At 40.5% G+C, this 21,339-nt stretch overlaps 6 protein-coding genes and 1 long non-coding RNA gene across 8 annotated transcripts in view; 4 read left to right on the top strand and 3 right to left on the bottom strand.

Annotated features, from left to right (window-relative positions):
* LOC124343657 (F-box-like/WD repeat-containing protein TBL1XR1) overlaps window positions 1-21,339 on the bottom strand; it is a 393,640-nt gene that overhangs the window by 348,698 nt on the left and 23,603 nt on the right. The window lies entirely within an intron of this gene.
* The window catches only part of LOC124343835, a 62,826-nt gene that overhangs the window by 28,625 nt on the left and 12,862 nt on the right, over window positions 1-21,339 (top strand). The gene's annotated exons all lie outside the window — the stretch shown is intronic.
* Window positions 111-3,282, top strand: LOC124343706 (phospholipid scramblase 2-like). Its single transcript, XM_046797149.1, has 10 exons — window positions 111-542; window positions 630-920; window positions 982-1,104; window positions 1,181-1,398; window positions 1,468-1,632; window positions 1,702-1,792; window positions 1,862-1,929; window positions 2,018-2,965; window positions 3,072-3,131; window positions 3,212-3,282. Exons 1-8 carry the CDS (start codon window positions 512-514, stop codon window positions 2,075-2,077), a joined length of 1,047 nt encoding a protein of 348 aa, XP_046653105.1. The 5' UTR covers window positions 111-511; the 3' UTR covers window positions 2,078-2,965; window positions 3,072-3,131; window positions 3,212-3,282.
* LOC124343755 (phospholipid scramblase 1-like) lies at window positions 6,484-8,202 on the top strand. The gene is made up of 9 exons (XM_046797226.1): window positions 6,484-6,591; window positions 6,671-6,790; window positions 6,864-6,974; window positions 7,049-7,266; window positions 7,340-7,456; window positions 7,526-7,573; window positions 7,633-7,726; window positions 7,797-7,864; window positions 7,926-8,202. Exons 2-9 carry the CDS (start codon window positions 6,673-6,675, stop codon window positions 7,971-7,973), a joined length of 822 nt encoding a protein of 273 aa, XP_046653182.1. The 5' UTR covers window positions 6,484-6,591; window positions 6,671-6,672; the 3' UTR covers window positions 7,974-8,202.
* LOC124343685 (programmed cell death protein 2-like) lies at window positions 8,158-9,516 on the bottom strand. Its single transcript, XM_046797113.1, has 2 exons — window positions 9,353-9,516; window positions 8,158-9,291 (listed from the first exon to the last, which is right to left on the bottom strand). Exons 1-2 carry the CDS (start codon window positions 9,443-9,445, stop codon window positions 8,176-8,178), a joined length of 1,209 nt encoding a protein of 402 aa, XP_046653069.1. The 5' UTR covers window positions 9,446-9,516; the 3' UTR covers window positions 8,158-8,175.
* LOC124343588 (smoothened homolog) lies at window positions 11,433-16,694 on the top strand. The gene is made up of 11 exons (XM_046796966.1): window positions 11,433-11,995; window positions 12,058-12,180; window positions 12,237-12,350; window positions 12,410-12,619; window positions 12,688-12,860; window positions 12,959-13,077; window positions 13,158-13,258; window positions 13,322-13,644; window positions 14,382-14,570; window positions 14,638-15,900; window positions 15,961-16,694. The coding sequence occupies exons 1-11, from the start codon at window positions 11,684-11,686 to the stop codon at window positions 16,313-16,315; spliced, it is 3,282 nt and encodes a 1,093-aa protein (XP_046652922.1). The 5' UTR covers window positions 11,433-11,683; the 3' UTR covers window positions 16,316-16,694.
* LOC124343713 (U5 small nuclear ribonucleoprotein 40 kDa protein-like) lies at window positions 18,378-21,155 on the bottom strand. Its single transcript, XM_046797165.1, has 7 exons — window positions 20,738-21,155; window positions 20,452-20,581; window positions 20,215-20,388; window positions 19,940-20,148; window positions 18,806-19,009; window positions 18,583-18,748; window positions 18,378-18,509 (listed from the first exon to the last, which is right to left on the bottom strand). The coding sequence occupies exons 1-7, from the start codon at window positions 20,813-20,815 to the stop codon at window positions 18,457-18,459; spliced, it is 1,014 nt and encodes a 337-aa protein (XP_046653121.1). The 5' UTR covers window positions 20,816-21,155; the 3' UTR covers window positions 18,378-18,456.

A 21,339-nucleotide genomic window follows, 5' to 3' on the forward strand; every position in this document is an offset into this window, starting at 1 on the left:
GACTGGATTTTCTTTATGCATAAATTAAAGCATCAAGCAGCTGTCGTGTAATTTGTTTCAATAAAAACGATGGTACTTAGTTTGACTTCACAGGTGCTGTTCAGCCCTAGCCTGAGCCCAACCCAAAACAACAGAAGAAAAAAAAAAAAAAAACCAAAAATTTCACAACACTAGCCATTTGTTGGAATTCATTTCCATTAAATTCTTCTCTTTTTTGGTTCCGTGGTGACTCATGGTTGTCTGACCACCGCACTGACATACTCTGGTAGTTCTAGCGTTCATTACTGATACTCGAGGCAGTAGTAGAGTTGAGATAGACGTGTGTATTTGACCAATGACGTCGGACTTGTTGGATTGCTCAACAGTTCCGCTTCAGTACCCGTCTACTTGTTCCGCTTTTTCACCCACAGCCGTTATTATTCTTTTTCAAGAGAACGACCGGAACAACCTGTTTCGTTTGCGGTTCCCAGTGTTCCACCTCGTTGGAGCTTAGCTCAGTTCAGTCTCAGATATGTATGAGCCGAATGCTCCTCCAAAAGGAGGTGAGTTGATTTTTTTCGGGTTGTTGGACTTTCACTTATGATAAGAGCAGATATTGATTTTGACATATTTATCTGATATTGACATAGGTTATCCGCCAGCTCCAGGAGCACAGCCACCACCTTATTCTGAACAGGGGGTGTCATATCCCCCACCAGCACTGGGACATCCTGGATATGGTGGATATCCTCCACCTATAGATGGACAGCCTGAAATTGGTTTTGCTGGTGGGGCTTATCCAGCATACCCTCAACCAAGTGCCCAGTCATACCCACAGCCATACCCATATCCACAACCATATCAGCCTCAACCAAATCAACCTTATGGAGGACCTGCTCCAGGACAGCCAATTGTTGTCCAACCAACAGCACAATCCACTGGTTAATAAATACTTAATTCATAGCAATTGATTAGAAAACTAAATTATTTTAATATGATCAGGTGCAGGAGAATGGATGCCAATGCAACCAGCATTTCAACAAAATTCAAACTGTCCACCTGGCCTGGAATACCTGACTGCCATTGATCAACTGTTGGTTCACCAAAAAGTCGAACTTCTTGAAGGTACACATTTGCTTGGTCATTATCAAAGCGCTGCCCGGTTCATTCTCACACTTTATTGTTTGTTCCGCACAAATAGCTTTTACTGGATTTGAAACTGCCAACAAGTACACAGTGAAAAATTCGATGGGACAAAAAGTCTTTCGTGCGACTGAAATCTCCGACTGTTGCACCCGTCAATTTTGCGGACCGAACCGCGCATTTGATATGAAAATTGTTGATAACAACGATCATGAAGTCATTCATCTCAACCGGCCTCTAGCCTGTTCGTCTTGTTTCTTTCCTTGTTGCTTACAGGCAAATATCAATTGTTGTTTTGGTCATCATCTTTCGCCTTTGACTCAAAACGTTTACGTCCACATTTAGACCATGGAAGTAACCGCTCCACCAGGCACTGTAATCGGTTCTATTCAGCAAGAATGGAGCATCATTAGTCCCAAATTCAGCATTAAAGATGCTTCAGGAGAAACAGTGCTAACCATAGAAGGACCGTTCTGTACCTTTAGCATGTGTGGAGATGTGGAATTTAATGTAACAGCGAATTATACTTTGGTCGGGTGGGATGCAATGTTGATAATTAATCACTGATATGAAAAATAGGTTTACTCTAGAGGCGGTGACAAAGTTGGCAAGATAAGCAAACAATGGAGCGGATTGGTTCGCGAAGCTTTCACCGATGCCGATATGTTTGGTTAGTTTCACTCTAGTCAACTCGACAATCAAAAGGAACAATTAATTTTTATTGGTTTTTTTTTATTAGGTATAAATTTCCCGCTTGATCTTGATGTGCGTATTAAAGCCGTTATGCTGGGTGCCTGCTTTCTTATCGTAAGTGATCTCTTTGTTACATCTGTAGTTGGTCATTTTGGGTTCGAATGGGATTAATATTTAAATCCTTATTGGGAAATGTTTGCAGGATTTCATGTTCTTCGAAAAGTCTGGCGACAAAGAAACCGACCGGCCAGGGATGCTGTAAACAAGTTGTGGATACACACAGGTCTGAAAGGAATCTCGCTGAGTTACAAAGAATCTACTTGCCATCAAATTTATTCACACAAATTATTTACACAGTACTTGGTGGATGGTTTCTATTTTCTACCACATTTAGAAATTTGCTTTTTTTCTTCCCTAATGATGTTTGATTGTGCTAAACTGGCTTTGTTAAAGACCCTCTTTCAACAGTCAAGTCCACTTATTCCACTTTATGCCTGGGTTGTACAAGACTATGTGCATAGAGCTCCATTTTCAGTCAAAAAAAGACTGAAACCACCATTGCCATTTAATGACTAAATAGCCAATTTACGTACGTACAGTTGCCATCATTATATTTGTGTGTGCCACCTTATTAGTGTCATATTGTCCCGTGCCTATCCACTTCAAGCCAATCTTGTTTATAATTTTGGTGTAGTATCTAGTAAACGAAATAAGTTAATCCAGCAATCAGTGTACCAGTCCTAATTCCTGCATAAATCAGAAGAATAGAAATCCAGACTGCGCGGGTGCGCGGATTGTTACACTGTGCGTAAGCCGTCGTGGTAAAACCCACACCGACAAGCGCAGGCCAATAATTTGCCAATCATTTGTCGGATTGCTCCACATTGTTCCGCTTCCGCTTCATTGCCTTTTAATTGTTCCGCTTTTTCACCGATCCAAGTTTGCGATTTTTCTATCGAACGACCAACCACCAAATCTAAAGAAACTGTGCTACAAAGCCTTTGGCTAGGAATTACGTAACTATGCCCCGGGGAAATCAAACTAACGCCGAGTTCCGATTACTAAGGAAAGATCGATTCTGAACGTGTTGTGATTATTAGTCAACACACCAACCCATTCAACAATCAACACTCAACAGGTCTTCCTTCTGGTTAGTTGATGAAACTTTCATTTAATTATGATTGCATAGTTTGTCTTTTACTGTGTGATAACGCTTCATTTTGCTGTTTTTATCTTATTCTTTTAAAATTTGCTAGATCTGCTTGCAGTACAGCTGGAAGGCAACATGGCCTCCGACGCAACGATTCTTTTACAAGGTTATATACCGAACAACTTGTACAAAGTTTTCCTTGCCTATATATTTAGTAACCAGCACATATTGCCGTTTTTAATACAGAGTATCAAGCGGGAATATTAACTGTTCTACAACTATTACTTGCAACTATTTAAAATGTCCATAATTATTTGGAAAAAAAAACACTGCAGAGATCAGCCATGCTGGCCAACAGAACCCTGTGGTTGATCAACCTCAATCTTTTGTCGCATCTAACGATCCTCAACAACATCTTTTGGGACCGCCAGGATCGTTTCTACCTGTACATGAGTGTACAAGGTAAAATTCAACTAAACTATAATAAGCGCTAAAGAATTGACTGGATTTTTATTTTAAACAGCAGATCAGCATTGAAGGACAAATCCTTCCATGAAGATTGTCCTCCGGGTCTTGAACATCTGATTGAAGCCGATGAAATCGTTGTGAAAAATCCGAACGAGGTCTTAAAAAGTCAGTTTTAGTACATTGAATAATGGATTCGTTATTTTCAAATGTTGCTCTTTTATCTAGAGGTTTCTTGTCTGGAAAATAATAACAAATACGTCGTCAAGAATTCATTTGATCAGAAGATTTTTTTCACAGTCGAGGACAGCGGTTGTTGCAATCGATTTTGGTGCTCCAATACCCGGTCTTTAGAACCGGAAGACCATTGACAATTTCGGCAACGAAGTCATTCATCTGAATCGTCCACTGGCCTGCCAAAGTTGCCTCTACCCGTGTTGCTTGCAAGTCAGACAATTAATCAAATTTTTAGAACTTTTGAGTTTAGTCGCAAACGCAAACGGTCCAGAATTTCAAAGGGAATCGACAACTTTGGTATTTAATGCAATTTTCCACATATTGTTAAGCCAAATAATAAAATATCGTATTTCTTCATTTACCAAGGTATCACCTTCCCGATGGAATTAGATGTAAAGATGAAAGCTGTTTTGCTAAGCGCTTGTTTCCTTATCGTAAGATTTAATCAATTTATTTTAATAAATTCCAAAATTCACCAATTCTGATCTTTTCAGGATTTCCTGTACTTTGAGTCTGACAGAGAATCCGTGGGAGATGATGGTTATGAAGCAAACGATCTATCGAACGATAATAGTGCGTAGACACTATTCTAAACAGCCTTGGAGTTTCATATCCGCACTCCACTCGTCATTCGTTACATATTTAATATTCAAGTCATATGCACCTTAAAGGTGATTGATGCCTGTTTTTAACCAACTAATAATTGCCCCTCCATCAGAACAATAACCCAGAACCCACCGATTAAATCGCTCAAATTTTTTTAAAGTCAATCAAATGAAACCACTTTAACTTATTGGTTTTGTTCTTTTGTTCTGTGATAGCGCGCTCCGTGTTGTTGCTTCCTTGTTGTTATTTAAAAGCCAAGCTCGACTGACCACATAACGTTGGCATAGTAAGTGAGGGTTGATATAATCAGATAACTGGCGCGTGTGTGCATGTGTGTGGCGTCGGCGCTCAAGTTGACAGCAGCGAGGCTGTTGCACTGTAACTAGCGCAATGTCGTCATGCCGGATGTCACGTCGATAAGCTGAGCGCCAGCAACGGATATGCTCACAGTCCACCCGGGTGGCAGCAGCATACATATAGTAGTAGATCCCGACGCCCTTGAATCCGAATAACACATGTTGATGAAAGATTATGTTATTTGTCTTTTTTCACCACAATATATTTTAAGTCGAAATCATTCGTTCGGAGGAAAACGGAAATTTCGATCTTTTGGCAACTACGACGCCATCTCTGTTTCCAACTATCTAGAAATCCTTTGGCAAACATATTACCTAACAACAAATGAACTGCCAAAAGGCAACTTACAGTGTTCATACTACCTGACTCATGTGGGGAAAGTTACACTCACAACCAACTGCGTGTAATCCATTTATGGTGCACATGGCCCCATTAGGGAGCTGCTTCCAACTGTTTCGGTGAAAAGGATTCATCAGCCGGGTCACTATGGAGCATCATTAAGGTTTAAAGACTTGCAAGGCTGTATCTTCTCGTTAGCTGGTAACCATAAACTCTCACTTTATATAAAAGATATAAAACGCTGGTAAGAATTTTAGTTCTACTGGTATATAGTTGGAATTGCAAGAGCTTATGCAATATTCATTTACGGAATTAAAACATTGAAAGAGAAATTGTGGTTTGGCAACGAATTTGAAAATGTCTGGTATTTCCATATATCCTTATGGCGTTATGGGCAATTTTTCAAACAGCGGATGCGCGGTTTCTCATTAAATTCGCCGGGGATTACACAATGAATTAATTAGCATCAGATAATGACGCCGCTAGGATTTTTCCTTCAAAGCACAGTTTTTTTTTAAATAATCTAAAACTCCTCTAATTAATATCACATTTCCTTTTAGTTTATCTAGTCATTATAGTTCATTTCTTTTATTATATCAATTAGCTTCATCATAATTAAAAGACCTATGCAATTAGCAACGGTGTTTGAAGATTCGGTTTCAGTTAGCGTCTTTTCTCAACAGCGATGTTGATGTATAGTATCAACTTTATCCCAGCTAAATTTAGAATGTTTTTGTCAACAACATTTTTTCCTTTATATAATCTACCGCCTCGAAGAAGAGTTTGCAATTGTAAACACACTGCTTCTTTGTGAACGCCGAACGTTCGCAATCCCGAAAGTTGATTTCCGTACCTATACTATCCAAACTATTTTTGGGAAAGTTCTCTTCAACTATTAAATTTACTAACCAGCTTATATGGCTGTTTTTATAAAGGCGAATAAATGTTAAAAGCTCTCAAATGTGCTTGCTGGTTTTATATTTTAAAGTAAATGCGTAGCAACTGCAATTTATGACGTTTGTATTGTCAGGATTTCCTGAAAGAGAGTACGGAAAAACCTTGAATTAATAGTCTCAGATATACAGCGTATGATTAAGTTGCGTGTTGCGAAACTTTATGACATGCGTCAATAATCAATTCAAGGCAGCTGCCGATGGAAATCTATTATACTTGATATGCCCATTTTGGTATGCGATGAAGAGTGTCAAATAGACGTCATCGGATCCTTGGATGTGAGCCCTGCTGTGTGACTCAACTTTGTCAATAGCGACGACTTGAACTTTATCCTTTATGCGTTTTATGATGATTCAAACACAATGATGACGTTAATATCACCATAAATGTCTCAATTTCAATAAGCAAATTCTTTTTTTGTATACACGAATGCACTTTCACTTTAAGATAACACAAATCATCAAGCGCAACCTGCTGTGTGCATGTTTGTCCATGACAGTTTTCTTATCGGAAAGACCCAGACGGACGTCACGTTTAGATAACACTGTGCACTATGAGATAAAGCGCGTTGTTAAAAAATCAATTTCAGTTGCTGAGGTGTTTTTACAGGTGAATAGAGTTGAGCAGGTTACGTCTTTCAAGTGAAATCAATAAATACAGAATATCAAGTGAGAGTAAAAATCTAATTCTAAATTACTTTATTATACTTGCAGTTGTTTAAAATTTCCCTACTGTTGAAAATTGCAGAGATGAGCCACGATCAACAGTACCCTGTGGTCAATCAACCTCAAGCTTATGGCGCTTATGGTGCACCGACCTCGCCCAGTCCGCAACAACATCTAATGGGACCACCTCAACATGTTGGGGGTAAAGTACAACAATTATGCAATTTACGAACATTTTAAAGGATAATGCTAATTTTTTAAAATTTTGTCAACAGGAGACCAGCAATGGATGCCAAAGCCAAATGGAGGAAATTGTCCTCCGGGTCTTGAATATTTGACTCAAGTCGATCAAATCCTTGTACATCAAATGGTGGAGATCTTAGAAAGTCGGTAGAATAATCCTTAGAGACAAACACAACAAGTTCCGTTATTCCAATGCTATTATTATTCCGTGCCGCAGTGTTTACTGGTTTCGAAACCAATAACAAATACGTCGTCAAGAATTCAGTCGGTCAGAAGATCTTTTTCGCTGCCGAAGATAGCGGTTGTTGCGAGCGATATTGGTGCAACAACCTCCGTTCTTTTGAAATGAACATCCTTGACAATTTTGGCAACGAGGTTATCCACATTCATCGTCCACTGGCCTGCCAAAGTTGCCTCTACCCGTGTTGCTTGCAAGTCAGTCATTAATCAAATTTCATAACTTTGAATTTCGTCGCTAATTTAATTGCAATGATTTGCGGGTCCATAGAAAATTGAAGTTTCGGCGCCTCCGGGTAACGTGATTGGCACCATTGAGCAAGAATGGTCCATTTTCCCGAGGTTTAAGGTTAAAGACGTTTCCGGTAACGTTGTCCTCAAGATAGAGGTACGCAACTATTAAATCAGCAAGATCTAAATCATTTTAAATTTGTCATGCATTATTGGTGTAACTTAGGGGCCTTTCTTCCCATGCAGTTGCTGTGGCACTGATGTCAATTTCGAGGTAAAAATGCATTTGATTTTAAAAAGAAATGATCAACCATTCGATTTGTCCTTGTGTAGATATTTTCAAGTGACGGAGAGCAAAAAGTTGGAAAAATTTCGAAACAATGGGCCGGAATGTTAAGAGAAATGGTCACGGACGCTGACGTCTTTGGTATTATGCAATTTTCTAGATATTTTCTAATCAGCAAAATAATAAAATATAATGTTTCATCATTCAAAAGGTATCAACTTCCCGATGGATTTAGACGTAAAGATGAAAGCCGTTTTGTTAAGCGCTTGTTTCCTTATCGTAAGAATTTCTTTAATTTCTTAAATTTCCAGAACTCACCAATTATTACGATCTCTTTTAGGATTTCATGTTCTTTGAGGACAAGCAAAACAGCCGCAATCAAAACTGAGTGCTCATTATTACTATACCTCTTTACAAACAAAAACAAGGACATTGAATTACTTTGTTAAGAGAGAAATACAGCCAACCGTAATACAAATCTAGTTTTTGAAATAACACTTAACCTAGAAAATCATGCTCTGCATTGTGGACATTTTAAATGGTTCCGTACACCAAGTTATCGATGCTACAAATGTTGGTCAGCTAAGGCTTTAATATATTTCCGTTTGAACAATCAAGTATTCTTCACGCGGAACTCCGTTCCAACAACTTTTAGAACAAGAATAGATTAAAACTGTGTCCAATTCGATGCCAGGCGTTTGCGCTGCAGAATCTTCTATTGTCAAGCGTTGACCAAGATGGGGCATCAGCTGCATTTCGAAGACAAGGGTAGCATTACAATGTTGGCACTTTAAAAGGAGCGGGTCTTCTTTGGCGAGCTGCTTGAGTAGAAGTGGGTTACTTGCTCCACGATTATAGCGGATCAGCTGCTCGGGACAGGCCTGCACTTGAGTGACGAACTTGTGTACCAATCGATCGCCGTGACTAGGGGGAACTTTCTCGTACACTTCGTCTACTCGACCTGGAGTGCTTTTACTGCTCTTCTGCATTTGTTTCAAGTCGCAATTTTCCCGGCGTTGGTATTCTTCCCAAAGTTGTTTGGCTCGCTCGTCCAACTTTTGATCGGAGAGTACAGCAGCGTATTGCTCTTCAACCACATTGAGATAAAAGCTTGAGAATTCAGAGCCAGAAAAATTGGGAATAGGAGCAGATGGAGGTGCAAAGAAAGTTCTGATGTCAACAGTTGGCTGAGGAGGTAGAGCATCTAACAGAACAGATTCTTCAACACCTTCTACTTCCGCTGTAGGGACATTCATCATATTATCACAAGTATCAGCACTGTTTGATGGTGCAGGATGTTCAGGGCTAGAACTGTCCATGTTCTGGATTGTTAGGGAGCCAATTTCAAGTTCGTGCACAGTAACTTCATCAGGTCTGTCATTGATAGTGGTGGGGTTCCCAGTGTCACTCTCCATATTTTCGTCATCACCCCAGTCGTCAGCATCATCAATCCAAGTTGTGGTTGAGGCTGTAGTTGCTGTTTGTACTTTGGCAGAAGTTAAAGTGGTAGATGTGTCAGCTACTTCATCCCGTAAACAAATCCATCCTTCCTTTTTGCTGTGGCATTGAGGAGCCAGGCAACAAAATTGGTACAATGTTCTGTGGTTCGGGGAATCATCTAGAGGTGCATAAATTTGAACAGCAAGTAACATCTTCCTGTTGCACAATTTACAAACAGGATTTGGGTAGTCTCCACTTGCCCAGTTCTAGGATAAACAATTATTTGTTATTATGATAAAATTCACGATGAAGAAAGTAAGGATTTACCGGTTTTCCCCCAACTTTGTTGACTTGAAAGTTAATTATTGCATTATCTTCTTTACCGATAGGTTCATCTTCCATACCCAACAAATAGGTCATTTTCAAAATAAAATTTAAATAATTATTTTATTTTAACAAACTATTCTCATCAACAGAAAAAAAAAGTGACAGATTTCAAAGCAAAAATATGGATAGGGCTGAACAGAATCTTTCGATTTCTTCGCAATGTTGTTGAATAAATTACTGTTTTGTTTTTTCCACAGTTTAAATATTTAGGATTCGTTTAATAATCAATAGACATGGACAATTATAGAGTAGTGGAGCAAAGTAATAAGGAAGTGGAAACCGGGCGTGCACTCATTCTTATAATGATGGATCGAATGGTGAAGGTGACCTTATGGCCTACAAAGTTGCGTACACGCTCGCCGCTAAAGGGCTTATGTATAATCACTACCCGTGTTTTAAATGGCCAGTCACAAGCTGAGAAGAAAAGGAAGAAGAAGAAAAGAGGAGGGAGAAACCTGATTTGAATAACACCAGCACAAAACGAATAAGACTCACGAAAAAGTTTCAGTCGCATCTCTGACAATGATGAAAACGGATCTGGTTGAAGCAATTGTGCGCCGCTGGAACATTTTCCAGTTGATTATTATCATTTCCACGTTCGTGACTGGAATAATTGCAACATGTCCCGATCCTCGTCTAATTACGCCGTGTCAATGCCAAACCGAGAACAATGTCGTCTCCATGGTTTGTGCTAACCTACAAAGTGTCCAACAATTAATGAAAATCTTTGAACCGCCGTACCCTGTTAATCAACTCTGGCATTTGACGGTGAAACACAGCCACTTGGATGACTTGGAAGCCAATCTCCTTGGTGACAAGTCATTTGTCGTAATTTTGTTCCAAAATGTGACAGGCGTGAGCAAGATTATGCCACACGCATTCGCCGCTTCCGTCGATAGACTTCGTGTCCTGACTTTCGACTCATCGCCGTCACTCAACGTCCTTTCAGTTCAAGGAATTGCTGACTTGGAAAATCTTGTCGACTTTGAAGTGACAGCCAGCGTCGATCAATTGATAGTATGCCCTTGATTTTGGCCGGTTTAAATTCACGACCACTCACGGTTATTTCTCATTTGCATTTATTAGGATTTTCCTTCTTTACCCAACTTGCAATATCTACACCTTTATGGCAATAGGTTTTCTGTTCCACCCAATCTACCGCAACTCCCTAAACTTCACTCGCTCTGGTTGAACTCTGGCAAGTTGACGACTATCAAACCTCTCGATCTAGCTTTCTTGCCTAGTTTGAGAAAGATTGTTCTCTTCGGCAATCAATTGCGTCAGTTGGATTCTGGAGATTTACATTTTCTATCTCCGCGAGTTGATCTGGTAGACTTGAGTGATAACGACTTGAGCAGTGGTATTCATCCAAATGCTATCCAAGGTAGAAAACACATGATTTTAATTTAATTTCTGCTGATGAATAGCTAATTCAATCATCAAATTAGGGATTAGCTTTAGCACGATTATTGACTTAAAGAAAACTAATCTCACCCAACTGGAGGAAGCTACTTTTCGGCCGATTCTAAATGTACTCGCCCGTGGCGCAGGGCATATCCAACTTCACGGTACACTAAATTGATTCACGTTCGGTTTTCACGAATAATTAAGTATCTTTTTATATCTAGGAACCATGCTACAATGCGACTGTAATTCTTTCGGTTGGCTTCTTCGCGAACCCAAGTTAATGGCCAAAATCTCGCAAACTTCCAAATGTTCTGATGGCGTGAATATTCATTTCAAAACCAGCCGCCTAAATTGCCCTTTGAACGAAACAATATCCAGCCAGTAAAAACTGAAATCACGCACAACTTCCTCAATTAGAAATTTAACGTATTATATTAAAATATATATAATTTTTTAACATTTATTTTCGCAGTAAGTTTGAATAACGCTAATAATATATTGTAAAGAAAAACAAATGAGAAATGACAAACCAATTCTATTTCCGCACATAACAAAAACAATGTGGCCAGAAACGGCTTCACCTGGGTTCGACGTGTGGGGTCGTTTAAAAACATAGGAGCAGCAAGCAAAGTTTTTTGTCCTTGTCCTTGGGTCTCTTGTTGCGTCTTTTCAAAGGAAAAAACTAACATATCTAGCTTCAACGAAAGTTTTAATGTCAGTCATGTTGGATTAGCTGGAAAAATTGAAATTCTGTCGTGTTGTTTGCTGAAGAAAAAGTAACTCTGAGAGCACCGCAAATGTGGCTGGCTATGCGGCTTGCTGTTCACTGGTGAGGAATATTGAAGTTCAGTGGCGTGTGGAAGAATGAAGTGGGTTTCCGTGGCCTTTCTTCTGTCCATCGGCACAGTTGTCGCCAGACCGAAATCTAGTAGCACTGAAGGAGGAATAGTTTTAAATGACATACCCACAAGTTCAGGCTCTAGGTCGAGGATTGAACAGCCTTACCTACGGCACGCCTTAACTAGTGACTTGAGAAGGACTGAAGGACAAGATTTCTGCCGTAAAACAGCAAAATGTCAGCCAATCAAAAACAACATTTGCTTGACAACGAAATTACCATATTCACAAACATCTTTGGAACTGGTTACCGATTCACACACTCAGGACGATGTTCAGGTTTGGCAACATGATTTGCATTATCCTTTTACAGGTTTGGCTAATCCTTTGTTTTCTTTTAGGATAAGCTCATGTTTTGGCAGAACTTGAAAAGTGTTCCCAAATGCTGGGCTGTGATTCAACCCTTTTTGTGTGCTCTCTACATGCCAAGATGTGAAAATGGAACAGTAGAACTTCCTTCTCAGGTACATGCAAAATTAGAATAAGTATGTTCAATCACTCAATGACATTTTACTTACAGGAAATGTGCAAGGTCATTCGTAATCCTTGCAGAATTGTGGAACTTGAACACAGGAGTGGCTGGCCAGATTTTATGAGATGTGAAGACACTGAAAAATTCCCTTCTGGCTGCAAAGTTTGTAATTATTATGTGCATTCATTTGCTATTATTAACGAAACTTTTTTCTCTTGCAGAATGAGGTGAGAGAATTGAAATTCAACATCACTCCAAAGTGCCAGTCTCCTCTGGTGGAAACGGACAATAGTTTGGCTTATGTCGAAGGAGTTGACGGATGCGGACTGCCTTGCACTTCCCCGCTGTTTACAAAGGAGGAACATGAACAAGTCCAACGATTCACACAGACTCTGGTCGCCATGTGCCTCACCACCAATTTGTTTGCTGTGGTAAGATAATAAACACGTTTAGAATATGGAGATAAATGAATCAATAATCAATCGATTGCTATGTGAAGTTTACGTTCATGATTGACTGGCGCTCCGCTTCACGCTACCCGGCCGTTATTATTTTTTACATGAACTTATGCTTCGCTGCTGCTTGCATCGGTTGGATTGCTCAATATATTCCCAGTGCTAGACAGGATATCATATGCCGGAAAGATGGAACAGCTCGTGTATCAGAACCAAGGTATGATGCCAACTCAGCTTAAGCCGCATTTCAATGTCTGTAGCAATTTTGGTTTTATGCTTTCACGATTTCGTTTGATTTTTTTTTTTTTATTTTAGTGGCGGAGAAACGCTGTCTTGTGTTGTTATATTCATCTTAATCTATTATTTTCTCATGGCTGCTTGTGTTTGGTTTGTTATGCTAGCCTATTCGTGGTTCGTCAGCTTCCAAGCCCTGGGTAGAATTTTAAAATTTTTTAAACTACCACCCCAAAAAGAATGAAGACAAAACTGAATGTCATCATTGAAATCTCTCTAGGTAAAATCCGTGAGAAAGTCAGCTCCAAAGCTGCTTATTTTCACTTGGTCTCCTGGTCAATCCCGCTGGTCCTTACAATTACATGCATGGCGCTAGCACAGGTTGAGTTTTATTTTAAACAAGGAATTTATGTGTGAACGTTTATTTATTTATTTCCAACGCAGGTCGAAGCACAAAGTCCTCACGGAATTTGTTTCGTGGCCAACAGCAAAGTTGTGCGGTCTGGTTTCGTTCTGGCCCCTGTAATGATCTTGCTTTTCATTGGCCATGTGTTTCTCTACCGCGGTTTGCTTATTTTGATTCGTCTCAAACTGGGCAGCGCTGCCTCAATCTCCGCTTCCGCCAATTCCAAGTTACGCAACACCATCGTTCGACTCGTCTCGTTCTCAGCCTCTATTATCTGTGCGATCGGTTTGACCATTTTCTGCCATGTTTACGAATTCGATAGACGAAATCAGTGGAAAACTTCCTTCCGCTCCTACATGGTGTAAGTAATTTTAAAAAAATTTTATCTAAGGATCTCCGCTTAAATCTACTTTACCTTATAGTTAAATTAGCTAAGCTTTTCACGTTCCTTATCACTCTTATTTTCATGGGGTATTAATACTGGTTCTTATCATGGCGTCTATATGAGTACGGAATTTAAACTTGCTTTAGGTAGTCTTGGCTATCGCACCCAATTTCAACATGGCCTTGTAGTCTATTTATCCCCATAAAACTAGTGCGCAGCCGCTTTTCTATCCAATAAATTAATAATTCATTTTCATATGGCACGTTTCTGTGCCACGTGCAGAAATTCGCCAACAACGCTAACAAGAGTTTCCTTCTAAATCCAGATCATTAACTGAAATTGAATTTTCTCTGCCAATCTTTCCTTATAAAAATTCAATTCATTATGAAACCAAACTATTTTTATACAGACTTTTTTCAATTTGTACTACTTAAAAAATAATAATCTTTTCCTTCCCATGAAATGCTTTCATCCCCCCCCCCCCCCCCGAAGACTAATTAGTTCCAGCATATAAATGTCATTTCATGTGTAGGAGGCTTGTTACCTCGAAACGTTAATAAGCTCCATAATTTGAAAATAGGTATTTTACGCCCCCGTTTTGAAATAATCAAGTTGAATAATTTACCATTTCCCCTCAAACTTAAAAACAATAATTGTTTAACTAAAAGAAAAATTTATTGTGTTTTTTTCAACATTCGTATTTGACATTGCAGATGCCTGGCCAATCAAAACACCTCTCGCATTCAGAATCAAGGCCTTGCCGATGACTGTGAATTGGAATCTCGACCGAGCATGACCATCACCCAAGTTCATTTGATTGCCGTCTTTGGAGCTGGTGTAGCCGTATCTTCGTGGGTCTGGACGAAGGCTTCCGTCCTGGCTTGGCGGAGGTGGTACCGAAGGTATACACACTTCTTGTTTACTCCCTGCCGGCTTGTTTGCATGTAAACATCGTTTTTATTTCCCCAGGACCTTCAACAAGAGACCGTTGGATGAACGCGTTCGCATTCGCAAACATAAAATCATTGCTCAAGCGTTTGCCAAGCGAAGAGATCTGAATCACATGGGCCGGATGTCTATCAGTATCCACAGTACGCACGACGATCCAGTCGGTTTTGGCAACCTTGATCTGAATAGCGCCGCTTCCAATGACGTCAGTTCTGCATGGGCCGCCGCCATTCCCAAATTCGTCACACGCCGTGGCGCTATCGTCGGGGCGGCTGGAGCCTTTGGACTGCGGCGCAATTCGCTGGATTCCGAAATAAGCATGAGCGCCGTCCGGCGTATTTCGGTCGAATCGAGAGCCAGTCAGTCTCGCCGTCACTCATTCGATTCACAATACTCGGTACATTCTCAGCAAACGACGGATTTGGAGCGGCTCACTAGACTACACTTCCGCCATGGAGGTCGTAAACGTAATAATTTGCTCCGAGGCGGAAGAAAAATGGCGCTGAGACGCAGGGGAAGTATTACGTCTCAAGCTAGTTCGAAAGGGTCGCAAATATTGCCAGCCATTACTAAACTTGCGCTGAGAAATCGCCGAGGAAGTATCACTTCACTGGCCAGTTCTAAAGGCTCGCAAATCTTGCCTGCCATTACCAAACGTAGAAATCAATTACTTCCTCTTGGATCAGCTGGAGCGAGTACTGTTGTCCAGGTTCAACCCAATGACAAGCGGCAATCATCGCAAGTCGATCTGGAACGAATTGAGCGCTTCTCGCTCAACCTGCCGGGCGACGGAAGTAGCGACGAAAGTGACATCGATAATGGAGAATCATGCAAAGTTACTACGGTCCCTGTTACCCAGTCGACTCAAACTGCCGTGACGTGGAACGTGGCCACACAGACGTCGCCCAGTTTATCGACGCTTCGGCCTATTTCTACCAAGAGTGCTAAAACAACAACGCAGTCTGTGTCTAAAGGCACACAGGTGACTTCATCTTCTTCTTCATCGTCACCATCATCCTCGGCATCCACTTCACCGGAAGCCGTCCGTAAATCGTTGCCGAAACCGTCGACATCGGCCCCAACGAACATCTCGAGCTCAAAGTGCCACAGAGAACGAGGTCAAGCCGATGGGTCACCCAATGGAAGCTCATCAGACGTATCGGATCACATATCAGCCAGCGGGCCTGGCCTAAGTTCACCTTCACAATCATTGCTCGATTATTTGCTGCCTATCAAATCGGAGAAGAAATCTGATGATCGACAACTCAACGGTTCCAAGAGCAGGTAAACATTTAGCCCATTTGCATTCGTTTTAGAAATTGGCGTTGACATTTAAATTTTCAGTGGCAGGTCCAATAGGAACAGAAGCGCCCGCTCTCGCGGAGTCGAAGCAATTGAGTTGGACCGTTCGTCAATCGCCCGCCTTCTTGAAAAACTACGAGAAGAGGACCACAAAGCGGCGGTTGAAGCTGCCAATGCCGTTATCGATTCAGACGAGCGTCCTAAACGCTCCTACGACAGGCGTCATCGCGTCGAGCGTAATCGTCGCTCACAATCTGAACGCCACGACGGCAATGAAATTGAATTAGATTGCTTGCTGAGCTCCAAGAATTCGAATCGCTCTGATCGATCCAGAAAATCCGACAGTCGACGCTCCCGTTCCAAGCAAGAAACAATTGTCAATGACGATGTATCATAATGATCAAATCTTTTCTTAACTCCCTTTTCGGTCTTGCCGATTCAACTTTATTTCCTTTTTCCTCTCCCGTATTCCGACATTTTTTATTATCTTTCCCCATACCTGAACGTGACAATCGTTGGAACCAACGACCTCCGTTTATTTTTAAAAGTTATGTGACTCAACTTTCTATGCAACTTTTTTTTTTATCCAACAGAGGACGAATCTCATATGCAGCTAAAAATCAATCAATCAGGTAATGTGAGTCCCTTTGTTGCCTTTCGAACTCTGACTTTGGAATTCCATTCATTCTTCCACTTATAGATGGTTTTAACTTTATCGAACTGGATCTCTTCTTGGCAAATAGTGTCAATAAAAAAAAATGTAAGTGCCATTTGAATTGAACTTTGTCGAAACTACTTTAGAATATTCACCCAGTGTAACCCAGTAACTTGAAATAGGAACAAAATTCGAGCTGCCGATTTTTTCACGGCATAATCAAATGTGCGCGTTCAGCTGAGCTTTTTTAAATCATTCGATTTATACCACGGGTTGCTGAGTTGCTGCTAGCTGGAAGCGGAAATGGTGCCATCCGCTTCTTTTGGCTACGAGAATTTAATTTAGGTATAAACTTTTTTTTTCACGTGCCAAGTTAACGTGCTCCACTACAAGTACGTTGCCTTTGCTTTTGATGAAGTAGCAGCTGCGCACTAGTTTTCTGATGAACATTTTGGACTCATATAAAGGAAGTTTTTTAAATGAGGTGTTTGTCAAGAAGTTCAGTTGAATGGGGAGTGTGAATTGACCTTCTATCATGTCTGAGCTACAGGTTAATACTAGTAGTCTATCGAGTAATCAGCATTGGTCTCACGATGAATCGCTCGACATGGATCTCACGACCACCGTTTCATCAGTGCTGTACATTGTCCGTTGGATAGCCGTTAGTTTGGGGTTGCCGATTCACTTACTCGTGGCTTTCGTCATCCTAAGGACTCGCCAACTACACAGTCCTCGGAACGCTTTCTGGCTTGGAATTATTACGTGTCATTTGTCTACTCTTATGATGGCCTCTTTGGAATATTTCGTACAAGTTGGCCAGTGGAAGTACTTTGTTATTTGCAGGACATACATCCTCCTTGTCGATACGCCCTATACAAATCTGCTGGTCAATCTATTGATGGCAACGGCCGACCGCTGGATCGCCATAAGTTATCCTATTTGGCATCAAAGACGAATCACCGTCGTCGGAGTGGTTATGTTTATCATCACGTCTTGGATTGTGGTGTTGCTCATGCAAACTAGTCCCTATTGGTTAGGCAAAATTCAGTTTCCCGTATGTTCCGTTGAAGTGTCTGTGGTGAAGTGGGTGACGTTTTCTCATTTCGTCCTGGTTGGCATCATAACCGTTGCGCAAGTCGTCGTGTATGTTAGAACTCGTCATTATTTACGCTTTAAAACGCTCCTACCAACATCAAACTCTGTACTCAAACCGGATGAGCACTTTGTGCATTTGCCAGATAAAACTATTTCTCGTTTAGAATTGGAAGCGAGCGTCACTCTCGTGTCTGGAATAGTTCCGCTAATTCTCTTCGCTTTGCCATTAACTTTTGTTTTCCTGGCCATCGTTATCTGTCAAATGAATCCACGCCAATGCAGCGATTCAACATTCACGGCGCTCATTCCATACGTACGTGAACTGCATCTGTTGCACGCAGTCATTAGCCCTTTGCTCTACATTCTCAGGAGTACTGAATTCTCTAAAGCGCTAAGGAGGACACTTCCGCTATCTTTGTCACTGCGAAGACGTGACAGAACAATAGCACTCAGACACTTTTGAAACACCTTCTCGCAAGTCATCACTTGATCAGAGGATGGCACTTCATCCATTGATTTTTCTCACGTGCCGTTAACATTATTCGTACCTGGCTAACCTTTTCTTCCTAGTTTTTTTTTCCCCATTCATAATTGCACTTTATATTTCTTAACGTGATGATCTCTAAATGGACCCGAGAACGAGCAAACAATCCAATTAAGTTTTTTTTTGGCCTTTGAATGTCGATTAATTTGAATGCAATTTTGTAAATATGCGTAAAAGAATTATTTGTTTATTCGTCCTCGATCCTTGCCATCGTTTCAACTGAAAAAATTATAACCTTTCCTAATTAAGCGTCAATTTCGCCTAGGTAAATCAGCTTGTCACTGGCACCGGATGCAACTATATTTCATTTCAAATAAAAAAATTTGGAATTAAATTGATGTCCTTGATGTTGATTTGCTGCGTAAATTACCAATAGGTTCCTTAGGATGAAATACAACGTCATTAACACTTCCGTTGTGACCAGGTAATTTGTAAATGATGCGACGAGATGTAGTGTCCCAAATGTAAACGAATCGGTCGGCAGATCCCGCTGAAACTTTGGTTCCGTCAGGTGACCATGAGCAGCGAAGTAAATTCTAAACATTACGCAAGACATTAGAATGGATTGAGAAATTCGCCGGCATTGTATGTACCTTTTCAAAGTTGTGAGCATGGCCAACCATCATTTTGATACAACGTTCTTGTGGAGCGAAAGGTCGTACATCCCAGACACGTAAAGAGTTGTCCATCGAGTTTGACAACACGTAAGATCCATCAGGACTGAGAGTCAAGCCTGTGACAGTGTCGGAATGGCCCTTCAAGGAGTAGAGGAGAGCATTTTTCCTCAAGTCCCAGACCTAAAAAGGAAAGTGTATGATTTACCTATCTCTCCATATTCACGTGAATAGCTCAAGGCCAGGACCAGTTGAAATATCGCAAATGCAAAACTACTTTTCAGGTTTTAAAATGAATATCTTCCAAAAAAGGAGAAAACTAAACGTGGGTTTAGTTCGAATGAAAAGATAATCGATACAAAGTGGAAATTATCTGCTTTTAAGAGTAAATTTTTCCTAAAGATGTCGCAAAATTGTCATGAGTATTACGGGGAAAAGTTTTGATCGATAATGTGCAACCATCTGACAAGCAAAGAAGTATCAGAATCCCCTCCTGCAGCGTTTCACATTTTGCTTAAACTGACAAAACACAAATATGCGCATCTTCAGTAATTAGGATGGAATTAGAACATTTAACGAGACCCTACTGCTGAAATAACTTGAATTAATTTTAAACTTCGCCTACGAGCTTTCATTAGTGAACCCATTCATATATCAAAGAGAAAGGGCCCTGGAAGTAAGGAAGGACTTGGTGACCTTATCGAGGTGAGACACGCGATAATAAGAATACCAAAGTTGAAATCCCTTGCACTCTTCAGGGAAAATGAACTCGATGGTAGGGTAAGACAGAACTTGCACGAATATGGTTCAATATTAAGTAGAAAACAATCAATAATGTCGAAACTTTAGTTTTTACAACAAAAGACAGACTATGACTGCAGGTCCTTCCTTTTTTGCCTATAACTCTTCTCTTGAAGCCATCAAGTATAAATACTGAGAACTTTAAACTAATCAATTCTGTAAGAGAAAAATACACAAGTTTGTGACTTTCTCCCACTCACACGGAATATTTAGTTCGCCGAATGGATGGCTTAATTCAAATTCTTGGAAATCGGTTCCAGAGTTTTTTTTTCTCTCTCTCTCTGTTACAACAATTGAATTTTGCGAACTCACCTTAACATCGTTGTCGATGCCTGCGGAAATGACTTGTTCGGCGGTATCGTTGAAGGTGACGGAAGTCGCTTGGTAAGAATTATCTAATGATACTGTCTCGGTTCTTTTTCTTGGATCCCAGACTTTGATGTTGCAGTCATCTGAGGCGCTGCAGAGAAGAGGAGGTCCTCTTCGTGCAGGATGAATAGCATTGACAAAGGAGGAGTGGCCTGTTGAAAAACAAATTACTGTGGGGTTCAATTGCTAAATAATGGGACAGTGACAATGGTATATACCTTTCAGTTTCTTGATTTTAGCTCCTGTTCTGGTGTCCCACAAACAAATGGTTTTGTCTGTACTAGCAGTGTAAATGGTATCACCATCGGTAGACAGCTGAAGATCCATTACTGCTCCAGTGTGACCAGACAACACAGCAAAGTTTTCACACTCTCCATACACATTCCACAAAACTGTTGAACAAGAGGTTGATTATCCAAACAGTAAAGATGCTCAAATGTATATTTGATGCTTACATATTTGTCTGTCAAAGCCGGTGGAAACCAAAAACTGGCCGTCAGGATGGAACTTCAGGCTAAAGATATCTCCAGGATGTCCTGCCAGGAGCATTATAGGAGCCATGAGGCTAGACGTTCGTGCTGGCCCCTGTTTATTTAAAAAGTCAATATCACATTTGAATTCATCATAGCATCTACAACAACAAAACACACAAGCTGGTCAGCATGTGGTTGGATGCAATTCTCTTTTGTGATGCATTCGGCTCATTTGAAAATTTATAAATAAAACACAAATAAATCAAACCTGTTGCAGGGCCACTTGACCCGAGGTGGCCGACACCAATTCATTATTGCTGGGATTGTTTACTGACACAAGCGCCATTGCTCCGGCTTCTAGACTTTTAAGAAAATTTTCAAGTTGTAGAAAAAAAAAGTGAAAAAGTTTTGACAACTACTACTGACGCAGCAGAAGCCTTTTCTTGCTAGATCTATATTTTATAGTGGTCGCCTTTTCCAAATCTTGTTGGAAACTTGGAAAGACTTTGGTATAATAAAAGAATAAAAATTGAGATGGGGAAAAGCTGTCACAGTGGTATATCGCTCAAGAATTTCCGAACCCTTTTTCTCTTTCTTTTTTGGGAAAAAGAAGTTGTAACTCGAGGAATTTCATGAACACCCGCGCAGTCTTGGAAAACAATGGTATTATTGGGGCCGGAAAACAGGCGAACCCACGATCGTAAAAAAGAAAAGGAGTGTTAGAAGAAGGAGGGAGAAACAGCAAACATTAAAAATCTCTCCCCTCGATATTTTCTTAAGTTTTTGTGTCCGTGTGACTATAGAACAGAGGACCTTCTAGTTTTTTAACACTCGCAAGAAAACGACTTCACCAGTATATGTGATAGTCGC

The sequence above is a fragment of the Daphnia pulicaria genome, chromosome 6, assembly GCF_021234035.1.
Source record: "Daphnia pulicaria isolate SC F1-1A chromosome 6, SC_F0-13Bv2, whole genome shotgun sequence".
NCBI classification, from domain to species: domain Eukaryota; kingdom Metazoa; phylum Arthropoda; class Branchiopoda; order Diplostraca; family Daphniidae; genus Daphnia; species Daphnia pulicaria.

What these genes read in the sequence shown, in the direction of transcription:
- LOC124343713 (XM_046797165.1), bottom strand. Translation starts at nt 20,815, where the DNA reads ATGGCGCTTGTGTCAGTAAACAATCCCAGCAATAATGAATTGGTGTCG. An exon ending in TAAAATCAAGAAACTGAAAG is followed by an intron (nt 20,149 to 20,214) that starts GTATATACCATT and finishes GTTTTTCAACAG; the next exon opens with GCCACTCCTCCTTTGTCAAT. An exon ending in ATGCTCACAACTTTGAAAAG is followed by an intron (nt 18,749 to 18,805) that starts GTACATACAATG and finishes CGTAATGTTTAG; the next exon opens with AATTTACTTCGCTGCTCATG.
- LOC124343685 (XM_046797113.1), bottom strand. Translation starts at nt 9,445, where the DNA reads ATGACCTATTTGTTGGGTATGGAAGATGAACCTATCGGTAAAGAAGAT. An exon ending in ACAAAGTTGGGGGAAAACCG is followed by an intron (nt 9,292 to 9,352) that starts GTAAATCCTTAC and finishes TGTTTATCCTAG; the next exon opens with AACTGGGCAAGTGGAGACTA.
- LOC124343588 (XM_046796966.1), top strand. Translation starts at nt 11,684, where the DNA reads ATGAAGTGGGTTTCCGTGGCCTTTCTTCTGTCCATCGGCACAGTTGTC. An exon ending in ACACTCAGGACGATGTTCAG is followed by an intron (nt 11,996 to 12,057) that starts GTTTGGCAACAT and finishes GTTTTCTTTTAG; the next exon opens with GATAAGCTCATGTTTTGGCA. An exon ending in GCTCGTGTATCAGAACCAAG is followed by an intron (nt 12,861 to 12,958) that starts GTATGATGCCAA and finishes TTTTTATTTTAG; the next exon opens with TGGCGGAGAAACGCTGTCTT.
- LOC124343755 (XM_046797226.1), top strand. Translation starts at nt 6,673, where the DNA reads ATGAGCCACGATCAACAGTACCCTGTGGTCAATCAACCTCAAGCTTAT. An exon ending in ACCACCTCAACATGTTGGGG is followed by an intron (nt 6,791 to 6,863) that starts GTAAAGTACAAC and finishes TTTTGTCAACAG; the next exon opens with GAGACCAGCAATGGATGCCA. An exon ending in GCACTGATGTCAATTTCGAG is followed by an intron (nt 7,574 to 7,632) that starts GTAAAAATGCAT and finishes GTCCTTGTGTAG; the next exon opens with ATATTTTCAAGTGACGGAGA.
- LOC124343706 (XM_046797149.1), top strand. Translation starts at nt 512, where the DNA reads ATGTATGAGCCGAATGCTCCTCCAAAAGGAG. An exon ending in ACCAACAGCACAATCCACTG is followed by an intron (nt 921 to 981) that starts GTTAATAAATAC and finishes TAATATGATCAG; the next exon opens with GTGCAGGAGAATGGATGCCA. An exon ending in CACCGATGCCGATATGTTTG is followed by an intron (nt 1,793 to 1,861) that starts GTTAGTTTCACT and finishes TTTTTTTATTAG; the next exon opens with GTATAAATTTCCCGCTTGAT.